The sequence below is a fragment of the Aulonocara stuartgranti genome, assembly GCF_965226115.1.
Source record: "Aulonocara stuartgranti genome assembly, chromosome: 18".
In the NCBI taxonomy this organism is placed as follows: domain Eukaryota; kingdom Metazoa; phylum Chordata; class Actinopteri; order Cichliformes; family Cichlidae; genus Aulonocara; species Aulonocara stuartgranti.
The window spans coordinates 18,025,581-18,040,444 of NC_138954.1; the positions used below are offsets into that span (position 1 = coordinate 18,025,581).

The 14,864-nt window shown below is 40.7% G+C and overlaps 1 protein-coding gene across 1 annotated transcript in view; it reads left to right on the forward strand.

Moving 5' to 3' along the window:
- Positions 1 to 1,405: 1,405 nt before the first annotated feature.
- Positions 1,406 to 14,864, forward strand: part of cdh2 (cadherin 2, type 1, N-cadherin (neuronal)) — a 61,512-nt gene continuing 48,053 nt past the window's right edge. The window contains exons 1-2 of the mRNA XM_082512376.1: positions 1,406 to 1,770; positions 3,407 to 3,515. Coding sequence (XP_082368502.1) covers positions 1,711 to 1,770; positions 3,407 to 3,515 — 169 coding nt within the window. The 5' untranslated portion in view covers positions 1,406 to 1,710. The remainder of the gene's footprint in view (positions 1,771 to 3,406; positions 3,516 to 14,864) is intronic.

A 14,864-nucleotide genomic window follows, 5' to 3' on the forward strand; every position in this document is an offset into this window, starting at 1 on the left:
AAAAAACTAAAATAAATTGAAACATGTCAAAACAAATTGAGTCAACCCCTCTAATCAATGCCAAAGGCTTCAGCGAATAAATATGTTTTAAGACGACTTTTAAATTCAGAGAGAGAAGAGGCCTGCCTAACATGCAAGGGTAGATCATTCCACAACTTTGGAGCAACTACAGCAAAAGCATGATCACCTTTAGATTTATACTTAGTTTTTGGTACCTTAAGGAGCTGCTGATTGGCGGACCTAAGGGAACGGGGAGGTGTATATGGTTGTATACACACACACACTGGACTTTCTGGACATTGTTTTTGCACAACACTGGTCACTATATTCTTCATTTCCAGTTAATACTTGTACAGCTGCTGTTATTGTGTATATATTTATTTATATTTAGATTTCTTCATACATTCTTATATAGTTCTATATATTGTGTATTTTGTTGTACAGTTATTTTATTTTCAACTTTAATTTATATATTTTATCTTATTCTTCCCAGTTAAATTTGCCCTTCATTCTAATTTGTGTTGTACAGTTATTTCATTTTTAACCTTAATTTATATTTTATTCCTTCCTAGTTAAATTTACCCTTTTTAATTTTTCATATTTATTTCCTATCTTATTCATAGCCTTTCCTTTTTTTGTTTTCTTTAGGTCACGAGCAGTTGTCCAAGCATTTCACTACATATCGTACTGTGTATGACTGTGTACGTGACAAATAAAATTTGAATTTGAATTTGATTTGTAGTAGCTCCGAGAGGTAGGAGGGGGCCAGGCCATTAAGATAAATGATAATCCTTAGGATGTAACATGCAGCAAACAATATTTATCCCAGGGCTGGTGTGATCTGAATGTCACACCTAATGATCGGTAAAATCTGGGCTGTTTTTCATGCCAGCTGACAGACAGCTAACTGGTTTACTGATGCCCATGACATTCAAAAAGCATTTTCTTTCTCAGAGGAGTCTGGAGCCAATGACCAAAGAGTTTGGCTGGGAAACTATAAGGAAATACCAAAATGCTCCACTAAATGTGTGGCAATCATCGCTAAATAACTGTGTGAGTCTTTGGTTTGATACACTACTAAAACTTTTTAATACCTATGTATATGAAAACCATATACTGCGTTTGGAATCAGGACACTAATGTCCAATTAGCAGTTTTGTAATCGTGTATCTTTTCAGGCTGGAAATGTAAACCTATAGTTGTTTCTTCTACGTTTGAAAGCATACTTTCATTTGATGCATACTTTACCTATAAGACAGACAACAAGAACAACAACAGCAATAAAAATGCCATGTCAATAGTCATTAGACGAGATAGCTAAAGAGAACCCGCTCCTTTCCAATAGTGAAATTGGCTGTGTCACCGGCAGGGAGAGACAGTGAGATGGGCGGTTTATAGACTAGTGGCCGGGGCTTTTTTTTTTTTTTCGTTTTCGTGTCGGACTGGATGGGAGGGCGCAGCAGCCTCAGTACCAGGCAGTGCTCTTCCCTCCGTCAGCTACGGACTGGATAGATAGAGACAGAGGAGGAGGCTGCTACATGCTGCCGCTGCTCCTGCCTTTGTCGTAGAAGGATCTCTCTTTTTTTCTCCATCGAGGGCTGTACTTGAGTCAGCGGGATATTCTTTTTTTTTTTTAATTTTTAAATTTCTTTTTTTCTCTCCCTTTCTTTTCACGGATTCGGAGGGAATTAAGCATTCACGGGCGTCCAAATGTGTTCCTTACACGAGGGCAGCGGTCTGCTTCTGCTGCTGGTCTTGGCAGGACTGCAGGTAATGTAACGTGTAAAGCGGCTTCCAGCAGGAGTTACACCGGACAGTTTCGCCGCTTGTTTTCTTTCGTAGCGACGCTGTTAATGTTGAGTTTGGGGAAGCCGGGCACGGTGCTTAGACCCTCCAGCGGCCACTTTACATTGTGTGCAGTTTGATTAAAAACAGTACACAAAAATCCGCTGTAAAGTGGCTTTGACTTAAATGGCTTCTTTCTTTCTTTTCTTCTTTTTCAAGAGATGCTGCGTGCGCATTTTAGCCAAAAAAACAAAGAAAATAATCATTTGGATGATTTGCAATCATTTTGCAGGCTAATGTGTTCTCAGTTGGGCGATACAGGCCCACGTTAACCTAGTTATGACTTGGTTATATTTAGTTTGGTTTAATATTTATGTAGATTGCTGCAGCGTGTCTCTGTCCCCCCGGGCGAGTTAATTGCATCTGTGGTAGAAAAGAAAAGTCTTTAAGATGAACAATGAAAAGTAGCCGACTACATGTTATTGTGGTAATTTCACCTCAGTGATGGGATAATGATTGTTGTCCAGCCTTAAGGTTGGAACCCCTCTGTGTAATGGGGTGACTTGTGGAAATGTATTTATTTTCATTAGTCAGACACTTTGAGCAACAGGGGAAAAAGCAATCAGGCAGTTAAATGAAAGCTTTTTGGGATCTGAAAAAACTGCAACTGTGATTTATGTTAACATTTGTATCTAGAAATATACATCCCTTATTCTAACGTGCCAGACTTCCAGCTCTGCTCCTCCTCCTGCTCCCCCAACCCCTCCTCTCTGCCAGCATTTTCCATTTAAATTCCTCTGATTAAGAATGGCAAGTGGCACGGATACTCACAATGCTCTTTTTCAGCGGGGCTCCTCTCGTCTTACATTCTTTTGAGAGTGCACGCAAAGAAACAGGGCCAGGCCTCCCTTCCTAAGAGCTGTTAGTTGGCTACATTTGGGCATGCCTGGAGACCAGAGCATTTTTTCTTAATAAGTATACCCTGCGTGTGTTCTTCACAGTCGCTGTTTTCTTTGTTTGGCGCAAAACTCACTCTTTATGGAAACACAAGTTTCATAAGCTTTGTTTTCTTTCTTTACAACAGCCACATTACTCTCTAAATATCTTGTCCCCCCAACTACAGCTTTCTTCTTGAAATTGGGGGGGGATATAAAAAGGAACATATTGATCAGTCACAACCTCGCAGAGTCTTTAGAAAACGCTGTGGTTTGAGGGTGTTTATTCAGACATTCACACGTAAATGTTTATTCCCTCAACAGTGGATTGTTAGCATTTACTTTTTATTCCCTTGTTCCTGTACTTCAAAGTGAAGAGTGTTTGTCTAGAGTAGTGTGTTGATCAGAGGGGCTGGCCAAGAGTGTTGGCTATTACCCTGTGCCTGGGCCCCTACACAGAGACAAATGGAGCTTGTTCTTGCCTAGCCATGCTTTTTGGCTAATGCTTAACCCTTTTGGCCTCATTATCCTAATTGCGGTCCCTGCTATAAAAACAACAGATGCTTTTGTACAACTGTAGGGACTTCAGAACGTGACCAAGGGGTTTCGGAGGCAACAGGAGTGCATTTCTGAAGGTTGATTTATGACATTGTTGCCCCTTTCCCACCCCCACCCCACTATTACAGATTGCAGCAGAGGGCAGGGGTGCCCCACCATGCAGGCCAGGCTTCTCTGAAGATGTATACAAGGTTGTGGTGCCAGATATCACCGAGAAAGGACAGCCCCTTTTTAACGGTAAGTAGTGAAACATTCCTTGCCCTGTTATGTCTCTCCTTGAGGGTGCGAGTGTGTGCATGCATGCATATCAGTTGAGCGTGCTCACCTACCTCCATGTGGTACAATTCAGGGAGGATCAGAACAAGCCTGACAGATTTAAACAATTAGCTTTAGTGCTGTTCTGTGGTATTGCAAGTCATGTAGTTTGCCTTGTAAACCAGCTTAAATTTGCCTCAGCTTTTTATGGCTCTTTTCTGCTTTGCTTGCATGGTGGTTTTTTTTCTCATCTCAGAGCAAGTTGAAAACCAGGCACATTGTTAGCTGACTGCTGGGCAAACACTGTGGCTACATTAGTATTATTATTATTTTTAGTTTACCTTTTTAGCAACTAATATCTGGTGGATCAAAACTTGTTGAATCCAGTGAAGATGTGACTCCTGTTGCAAAGCGTTGAAACCCAATTACTCACACATTCGAACACTTACACAACGTTAATCAAGCAAATAGTTTAGTTATTAAACATTCCCTGCCTTCCAATGAAGGGATGAATCATTTTCATTATCTTATGCCATTGCATTGCAATGTGTTGTCATAATTTATCATCACTTCTGTACAGATTTCAATCAAACTCGTTAAACATTTTGCCTGTTAGGTCAAACACTCAAAAGTTCCTGCTACAATGGTAGTGTTCTCAACTACAGGGTGACACTGCTAAGCCCACTCAATAGCAGTAATAACAGCAATTTAAATATCCTGGGGAATGTTTGTTACAGCAGTAGTCCTTCTTTGCTGAACACAGAAGTGGGTTTTATGTTTTTTCCAGCATATAAACTGGTGCAAACAAGAAAGTAGCAGTTCATTACGTTGCAGCAGGCATGACCAATACTGCTTCTTTAGAGTTTAATATTGGTGAAATGAGGATGCAGCTACTGTGAAATGGTACGCAGGTCTGGAGACGGTAATAAAAGTGGAATATATCACCGTTGTGCCATCAGAAGGGTTAGAGCCTTGAGGTCATTTGGACTAGTAAACATTCTCGATTTCACAGCGCGTGCCTAAAACTCGCACGCTGCCGTTGGTGTGAGTCTGTGGGGTGGAGGTGGCGGGGTAGCAGTGCCGAGGGAAGAGAGTGCTCCGATGGGTGGGTGCAGCTTTCACTGGGCTTTACCTTGTGCACAAGTTCCTGTTTGATCCAGCAGGTGATGGATTTCCCTCCGTCGGCTCGTGGATGAGCCGTGACTGGGGGTAATCAGGTTCTCTTTTGTTTGCCCCCACACTACCCCCCTTACCTCCTCTTTTCTCTGCCCTCCCCTCCCCCAGACACATTGCTGCTCTGTGGAGATTTCCTTGACAGAGTGGGGCACTCCTGTGTCATTGTAATGCAGCAGAGCTCAGCAGCGTGGGATGATGTTAATGAAACTGCATTCTCTAATGAAAATCTCCTGTGGCATGTTTTGAAAGACAAAGCCCCCACAGTGTGAAGAGTATTCCCAAAGTTTTACAACGTTGCTTTCACCATGCTGGTGTAGAATATTGCTTTTCACTAGCAAGCTTTTATTTTTTTAACTAATGCTTTTTTAGCCACGCTGAGCAGGCTGACGCTTTATGTTTCCTCGCATTTCATTAACGTCGTCAATTGTGAGCCTGGAGGTTTTAAATAACGAATCGGAAAGACACTGGCTGAATTGTGGAGTAGCTGATTAACCAATGAAGGTTCATTTCAGTATGCAAAGTTTTCTCTTTAAGTTGTTGGTGAAGGGTCACCAGATGTCTGATGGTTTGATTAGTTTATTTGAAAGAGGATCTTCTGGAGTGGCCCATGTAATACTATCAGTGCATTGCGTCTGGTGTCAGTAACATGAGTCCTTTGATCATATGATTTTGCATTTGACCCCAGATGCATTAGACACCTCGGAGGTGAGTCGTCTGACATCTTTGTCCCATCTAATTGCAGCGTCGTCTTTGCCATTGAATGACAATACACATCCCGAGGCCTGTAAGACCTGGAAATGGTGGCGGTTCACATGGAAACTGCTGACATTGTATGCGCTAATTTAAAGACATCCTGTGGATTTAATGATAGGAACTGTGGCCAGCCAGTTAACAATGTGTATTTAGTAGTAAGCGTTAATCAGGTTTGTGTAAAGCAGACTTTAACTGTTTGCTAACCACGTGAAAGCCCATTGATTTTCATTAGATTGGTAATAATTAATTGCATCAAAGTAACATGGCGGAGCAACACACAGAAAAGTCAGGGAGTACAACTATTCTTTTATGAGGATTCCTCTACAATGAGCCATTCAAGGGAGGCTGTGCTCATTGTTTGTAGATGCCAAACCACATCAGGCATGGGCAGTTGGGCGCTATGTCTCCACGGGGCTGGATATGACCTTGCTTTTAGGCCGGAATATTTGCTTTGGCCTGATACTACCGAAGAGAAATGACCAAACATAGTTGTTTATTATCAGACCATCACACATGTGAAGGCAGTGCTTCCCCCTTATCTAGTTTAGTTGTTTGACAAAGTGACTTTACTAAATTGCATTTAATTTCAGGTAGGCTGCGGCTGCGGGTGGTTTGCTCCTGGGTTTCTAATGGAATCCTTGCGGCTTTGGAGAGCTGACACACATTGTGCCGTTTTTTTCTAGATGAAGCCTTTAAAGCAGGGTTGCAAAGCGAGTTTGTTGAAGCATTATTCAGCAGAGGTTTCCCTCCCTAAAAACTGGGTTAATGAAAAGCCCAAAAGCTTAATTGAGTTTAATACACTCTCTTATGCTGCTGTTCTGCTATCCCCACCCCCTCCCAACCTTCTATGCTGCTTTCATTTTTCTTTCCTCCACCCCTGAGCCCCGAGTTTCACTTATTTTCTTGACAATTATGGGAGCTCTGGTGATGAAAAAGAAGTATGTTTATAGTCAGCTTTGGCCTTGGTTCAAGTGCTTTAAATGTGCTGGTGTCAAGAGGGCCCAGTTGGCTGGCTGGCTCCACGCATGACTTGGAGGATGGATTTACAGTTGACCGGTTTAATAAAGGGATTGAAAAAAGCAGCATCAATATCAGCGAGTAGAATACATCAGGAAAATGTTTCCAGGCTAAATATATCTTAGAATTTGTAGTAAATGTATTATTTTGACTAAATGCACCTCTTTGCTATGTTTGCAAACCTTTTAGACAAACCGATTTTACTCTTTTGGCAGAAGAACAAATCTGTTTGGAAATTCTAAAATTCTGAACCAGATAAACCCAGTATGTTGTTTTTCTGTCTCTCTGCTCTGTGTTAACTTTCTAATACAGCCGGGGCCACTCATATGTGTTCAAGGGGCCCCAGTGTTTGGTGAGACATGACCCTGCTCGACCTGCTCTGTAAACTGGACCTAGTGCTCAGCAACACACTCAACCTTTCTGCCTAGCCTCAAATTGGGAATGAGGTTGTCGGGGGTTTCCTGATGAAGTATAGATAAATGGAATACCAGCCAAAAAGGTCCTGACCCATCACCGGGGGAGGCCGCAAATGCATAGCACTTCTACCTTATGTTATTCTGACCCGCAGAGATGATCATTCATCACTTAGAGACACAAACGCAAATTTAAAACCTAGGGTTTTTGAGACGTATGCAGGTTTCTAAGCATTTGCCCTCCAACAGCATGATGGACAGTAGGTAACTATTATGGTTTTTGTTGAGTGGACCGAGAGTTGTATGGATCTGCCTTAGGAAAAATCTATAGAGCTCTTTTGTTTGTTGAAATATTTACTGATAACTCCGAAAAACAGGAGAAACAGGATATTTACTGAGCTGTTGAGATCTCTGTTTTTGGGATGTGTGAGATGGATCTATTTTTTGAAACTCTGTGGCAGCACTTGGCATTTTAATCTCAAAAAATGACTTTATTGATATTCAAATTCATTTTCGAGACGGGATCCATAGGCACAGAGTAACTACCATGCAGTATGGGAAAATTAGGAGCATTACGAGGAGACGCTCGTCCTTTATATTATATTTTCTTTGTATTTCATGTATATTCTTTGTCGCTGCGGAACAACGGGACCATGGCCATCTTTCTCTTTTTACCTCCCTTCATTTTTTTAAGCTAAGGCAGCACTTTCACTATAACTTTGTTCAAAAGAGCAGTCCGCTGCCCCTGCCTCCCTCTTTTTTTTTTCTCAAAGTGAATCAATGAATTCAGGGTCTTTGTTTGCTGAGATCAATATGTTGTAATGAAGGCTGCGCTCCAATTCCCAGCTAAAGAATCACTGTCGGGTTCGGGTTGAATTTGTTTTATTCTTTATTGTTATCAGCCTGCATACATTTGCTTTCATCTGACTTCACTCTACCTTTTCTTTCCTGGGAGCAGCGTGGCCTAGATAACCACCACATATTGTGACGACAGATTGAATCTTGGCAGCAAATGGTTTTGGAGAGTAACCTCTTGTAAGTTGCCGGCAATATAACAAGGAAACAGAGTGACTGGAGTGCCATTGGTAATAACATCGCAGTCATTTGTCAGAACATTATAGCTCCATTGCAATCCTAAGGCTATACTGTAACAGTGAAATACTAGTAATGTTAGCGTATGAAAGCAAATACACCTATTTGTAGCTAAACTGTGTGCGCTTCCTGAGCCTGCTGTGCGGCATGATTTTATAGGATGCATTTTATTGGTGTCTGAACTTAGCTGAAGTTTTCTCCGAATCAAAGCTAGTATCAAATTAATGCTCCATATTTGGAGGCAAATGGGCAGACACTGGCTTGAAGCTTCTTATCGCCTCAGTTCATGTCCCTCTTATCAGTTACAGGCCCTGCCCTCTACAATGGGCACCTAACAGCATACCACTGACACTTGGAAGTAGTTAAGTTGCCCTTCTGTCATGCCTGTGTGTGTGCGTAGGAAGTTCGACCTTGGCATATAATTAGCTTGTTCTGCCCAGAGAGGTCTCGGTGGAGGTGGAGGTGACGAAGTATAATGGTGACTGAAGCTTCTATAACCAGCTAGGTTTAAAGGCTCTGTTAACATAAGATTTGACAGAAAATCGGCTGTCAGGCCGTGCTATATAATTTTGACTGTGACTGGTGTGTCGTAAATGGTCCTTTGCCTCTCGCATAGTGTACACGTGGAACTCCATTTGCCAAATCACAATTTTAATGTCTGTTTTCAAAGCGCAGTGATTGAAGATGGATTTGAGAAGCAGGGATTTCACAATAGAATTCCTTCACGTGATCATATGAAGGTTAAGGGAGTTTATGAGTTTTTATCTTGCCACGTTTGCAGTTACTAGTGACATGAAAAAGATCTGGAACATTCCTAGTTATTGTGATTATGAATGCCTGGCGCAGTGGTTCTGATATGTTTTATTTAATGTGAAGAACACCCAGAACGTGCAATAGATGACCCCGCCGTGTAATGAGGCCATGTATAAATAGCTGTATTGACCTGACTTTCTGCATATATGTCTCTATATAACTGGGCTAGTATTATTTTTCACAAGTGAAATGCTAGAACCAGTGTGGAAAAAAAAAAGAAAATGCCAGCTTGCACCTAGAAGACAATACATCATCACTTTGGATTGAATTGTTTTCTTTTCTAGGGTCTGATTTGTGGATTTCAGCGTCATTTTTCTTCTGTGGGAGAGCCTTTTTTTGGCTGGTAGAGCAAACAACTCCACGTCTCTTTCACAGATTCTGTCTCTACAGAGAAAGCGCTCTTTGTAGTGTTTCTCCAGCTGTTTATTGTGCAATAACCCTGTTCGATTTTGCCCACAGTTTCTGTCTGTGCTGTGCTTGTTTTTCTCATTATGTTAAGCTACATGAGTGCACGGAGTCCTCACGTTTACGCTGGCAGGCATGTGAAAGGAAGCCCCTCCCACTCCCCCCGCTGCTTCTCACTCTTGTTAAATCTTTTGTTCGTAAGGCGTTACATTTAACTCCAGCCTTTTTTGCTTTCCACCAGAAAAGTAGGCATTCACTTACTGCTCAGGTGTAAAAGTCGTCGGCATTACCTGTCTTGCATAGCTACGAACGACAGACAGCGGGCAGACAATGCAGTCTTTGAGCGCAGGGTCAAACCAGGAAGCTAATACTCGAATGAATATATTAATGAGATAGTTTGTGCAAAATAAAGACTGAACAAGCCTTGTCTTTAGCCTTTTTTATGTATGCAAGTGACACACATATCTCACATATTTCAAGCCTCAAAATCAAGAGACTACAAGAATTGGCTTTGTATTATTCCTCTGACAAAAGCAAACAAGTGAAATTTGAAGCATGGATAGATTAATTGACCCACATACTGTCGCCGTGTTCACAAAGGCCCAGTATCCTGCTTAGGAAGAGGCCAGTTCAACTATTGTGTTCTGCTGCAAGCTGAAATTTCAATGCACCAGCATTTTTCTGGACACTAGCCTCTTATGACTTGCTAGGTTGTATCTTGTGACATTCTCCATGTTTGATCCAGTCCTCTATCACCTCCACCACTCGCCTTTTTTCCCTTCCCCCTCTGCGTCATGATGAGTGCTTTAAGATGGAGGAACTCCCCTGGCTCTATATAATGATTGATGTGCCTTAATTGGGTAATGCAAGGACAGTACTGTAGCATTTAGTCCTTTTACTTTGTTTCTTTCTTTCTTTCTTGGTTGCAGTGACCTTGGTTGAATACATATATATTATATATATATATATATATGCAAACTAGGTCCTAAAGCTTTCAGTGTAATATTGATTTGGACTGGCGATTGTAAATATTTCTTTACATTCTCTCCCCACAAACTGTTGGCTCATCATATGTAGCCCACAGTATTACGCGTCTCAAGTGATCTACTGTTACCAGGCCTTGCTGACACCAGTGTCTGCCAACCCCAGGGATATTATGATTGACCTACAGCAATTTCTTGCCTCCATTTGAGCATGCACTATAGCAGTAAGCAACATATCACTTTGCGGTCTGTGTTGTCTAAGTTTATATTAGCTGTGTCGATATTTACTAAGACATTAAAGATCTCGGAGAATGTCACCGTTTTCCCCCCCAGTTGCACTGCCTCCTCAGCAGAACAGGGTCTGCAAGGGTAATGTTTTTTTTTTTTTTTTTCTAATTGGTTATGCAAACTGCAGGTCTGATAGTTCAAAGCATGTTTAACCAAGATATATGGTGCTTAGGTACGTAAGAACAAAGAACAGGCATGTTTGAATCTGATTTCGATTGGTATCGCTCTTGTTATGAATGTACCTTTTCTGACATTTGTGTGTTTCCTTGCTTTTGTCCTTCCTATTCTTTATGAATTGAACAGCATTTGCTAGAAACCGTAAGCTAGCTATACAGTCAAGTAGCTACATTAGCAAAGCTTTGCTAGAAGTGGCTGTAAGATTTCTGAGATATAAATGTTACCGCAAAACTTACTTATACTTTCATATGAGATCTTAGCTAGCAGTGGTGTGGTTTGCACAGAAGAAAACTTGAACAAGGGAAGCTATATAACTCCTTGTTACAATGCAATGCCATACTCTTTGGATGCTGCGTGATTTGAGCTGGTTTCCTCCCACAACAGGACACTGACCCAAAGCAGAGCTTCAAACTTTGCAAAAACTAAAGTTTTAACAAAAGAAGCAGTCAGTTGTACATTGCCTGTAACAATGGCAGATCTCAAATGAATATTAATGAGATATGTTTTTGCAAATGTGCAAAATAACGAACAGAGCAAGCCCTGTCTTTAGCCTTTTTATGTATGCAAGTCACACACACAGGTCACACATATTTTAACCCAGATTTGAACCCCATTTTAAGCAGAGTGCACAAACTGGCATTATGTATATTTTTTTTACAACACAAGTGAGATTTGAGGCAGAGGTATGTTAAATCAGCTTTTAAGAATCTATCCATGTTTAACAAGATTCAGATGAAATGTGTCTAAACAGGCAGAATTTGCAAGTCCTGCAAGCCTTTGACTTCTGCATTATTCTTCAAGATATTCAAATATTAAAAGCAAAAATATATTTTAGGTGAAACTTAAAACTTCTATTCAGCTACCCTAAAAACAACAACAGCATTGTGATGTCAATTATAGGGCATATTACACATGTCTGCCTATTCTCACCTGTCAAAGCAGCTCAGGTATTGCCACTATTTTAATGGCCACTTTCTTCCAAGTACTGGGCCATGCTTAGTGTCCCGAGTTCTTCCGTACTTGTTCGTTTTCTTTATGGCTTTATATCATTTTATCCTGGGCAGATAGAATCTGCCTGTGTCAGAGAGCTGGCAGCAGCTGCCCATTAGATCTGCATGAGCACTAATATTAAAATCAATATTTACATTCCTAACTTTGAAATCTTATTCTGCATGTCAGTGTTTTTTTTTCTTTGTTTAAATTAGCAGGAAACCTGTTGGCACACTTGTCTAGATTCCAAGATGGTTGTGGTGGGCAAAAACACATAGCTGGAAGAAGAAAATCATAGCTGTACTAGTGGAAGGTGAGATCAGATAATTTGCCCAATGCCATGAAGCAGTCAAGGCCATGAAACTACTATGAAATCCCAGCTGTTTCCATAGTTTAGTCTCTTGACGCCTGAAGCAGAAAAAGTAGTCTTAACAAAAACCTTCGGGTCAGACGTTAGACTGGTGCTGTGCTTTACAGCGTGCAGGTGCTGCTGTTTTCTGGTCACTCATACTGATCTTTTTTAGCCAAGGGAAATGCATGGCAAGTACAGTGTATCTGTTATCCCATACAGGGTGTTGTGTGATTCAAGGTTAAAAAACAACAACAAAAAACTCAATAAGGCCTTAAAGAAGTTTCAGAAGTCACTCTGTATGCTGTGAATGTGGATTCGAAAAAGTCAGAATTGGTCGAGAGAATTGCACGTCTCTGCTCTTTATCTTTTCCCCTTTGTGTATATTTCTAAAGATCAGAAAGTAGTGAGTTGAACTATTGCTCAATAAAATTGAACTTTGACGAACTGAACATTCATTGAAAACACAATAGAAGCCCCTCAATAGCTTTTTAGATAGAGTACCAGAAGTCGTTACACTTTGTATGGCCTGGATTTGAAGATGCTGAACAACATCCCACCTACCTTCCATCTGATTTCTCACAAATAGAATATGCTCGGTCTTACTGTATATAGGTCCTGTGTCAGTTCTTCGCTGTCACACTAAGTGATCTAAATGTTGTGACCTTTGAAGAAGATAAGCTTCCTTTGGCTGACTTGAAGAGTTTGGAATAACGCCTTGAACCATTAATTCGCGGCACTGCTAACCATACGAGGGCTATGAGCCAAGGTTATTGACCTTTCACGCCTGTCACTAGTGATAGAGGGACCCACACCCAGAAGGGAAAATAAAATGTGCTTATTAAGGAGCCGAACTTTGTATCGAACCGAGGGGGCAGCTTTATTCTCCAGATTTTTTTTTATTAGTTTTTTTGCTTTCATTTAAATTATTACTGTATTTTTTTTAAACAGCGTTTGACCAATTGTTTTCAAATAAATTAGACAGCGAGAGCACATACAGCTAGAATTACACAAAATCACAGTGCTTCTATGAATATGTCTGGGGAGAGATCGGGGTATGTAATGTGCAGACTCCATGGAGGATTAAAACTTGGAGCACAAAACACATTACAGCAGCCAATCTTAAACTGAGGTCATTATTATCTGATGGATTCAGAGCCACTTGCGAGCCTTTCTGCAAAGATAATTTGAAGGACCTTGGAGTTTTATTTCAATCACAAATCTTTCTTCTTTGGTTTTTTGTTTTTTGTCTTCACTTGCTTATGCTTTATTGCGGCTGAAAGACAATGGGGTAATCTAACAGGCAGAAAAACCATTTTAATAAAATGAAGCATGTAAAGAATGTTTGTGTGGACTGTGGCGAACCAGAGCTGTGAATAGAGAAGATTGAGTACATGTTATTTTAGCCCTGTCCTCCCTCTGAGCTCCCAGCCTGTAAAATCTTGGGGGAGGGATGCATTTATATTGGATCAACATGCTATGATGTTATTTTGTTTTACAGCCCCGCTGGTTTTGTGTTCATAATCATACCTGTTATCTTACTGGATTCAACTAAAACCGGTTTTATAGTGTAGAGAAGCTCTGTGATGCATTGTTTGTATATAGGTCTGCAATTACATCCCAGGGGAAAAGGAAATAGATAAAAACAAGAGACTTGTCCCATAAATGTATTTTAGTTATTAGACAACTTTCTCAGTGCGGTTTAAAATACGGGCAATTTTAATATTGTGCATTTGTTTCGTTCACATATGTACCTCAGATATTGCGTGCGTGCTTCACTATAGTCCAATTTAGAGAATCAGTAAAATTATGCTACTTGCACCATCCTCCAAGGAGGGCTGATATTTTTTCAAGTGTTTGTTTGTTTGTAGGAAAATAGATATAGGTTGAGGTAAAAGGACTAATGCATGAGAATTGCGTGCTTGAGCGTGCTGTTGGTGAGTGCAGTGCCTACTTATGCGTTACGCTGGTGGGGCTTGTTTTTGTGCTTAAATGGACTGTTTATCAAAATGTACAGTATAAAACTGGAAAAAAATATTATCTTGGCCTGTGGGTAGCAGGGGTGGGTATGAGTGGGAGTGTGTATTTTGGACCTGAAAAGCTCCATATCGCAAGAGCTTATACGTCGAGCTGGTGCTGCAGACAAGTGGGTGGCAGCTGATGGAAAAACATGCACTTAGGGTATGATCACACTGTAGCTAAGCATGGCTGTCACCTAAATCTCAGGTTCACACACAGTTCAGTTACAAAAGAGGAGGAGCACAAAATGCTGGAAATGAAAAAGTAAAGCCCAAAAAAATATATCTGGCTGAATTTCAGCGTGTATTTATTTGAAATTTACAATGTGTGTTGAAAACACAGTGGCGAGAGAGTTTTGCAACATCACTCATAACCTTTTTACTTTCTCCTCATTTCTCTTGGAGGTGTGAGTTGCCTGTGCCCTTTCAGTCGCAGATACAGATATAGAGACGGGAATAAGCTGTAACATCCTAACATTTTCAATCCAGGCGGCATCTTTGCACAGGGGCCGCCTCAGAATGTGGGACATTTTGCAGTCTGTGACCGATTGCAGCACTTCTTTAAAGCATTTCTTCTTTAGAGCATTTCTTTAAAAAAAAAAAAAAGCCATGAAATTTGTCAGAAAGAAGAGTAAGTATTGTGTAAAAGTCTTGAGCCACCCCTCATGTCTGATTATATTTTACTTCTGATGTTTTAAAGTGGTTCTGAATAAGCATTTCTCAAGGTTTTCTGAAAGTCTTTTACATTTGGGTTTATTCAACTTTGGCTGCTGTTTCACTCATTTTCAGTCCAATTCTTTTACCTAACCTTTTTCAGATGACTGTTTTTTTTAATTGTCCAGCTACTTAATACTGGA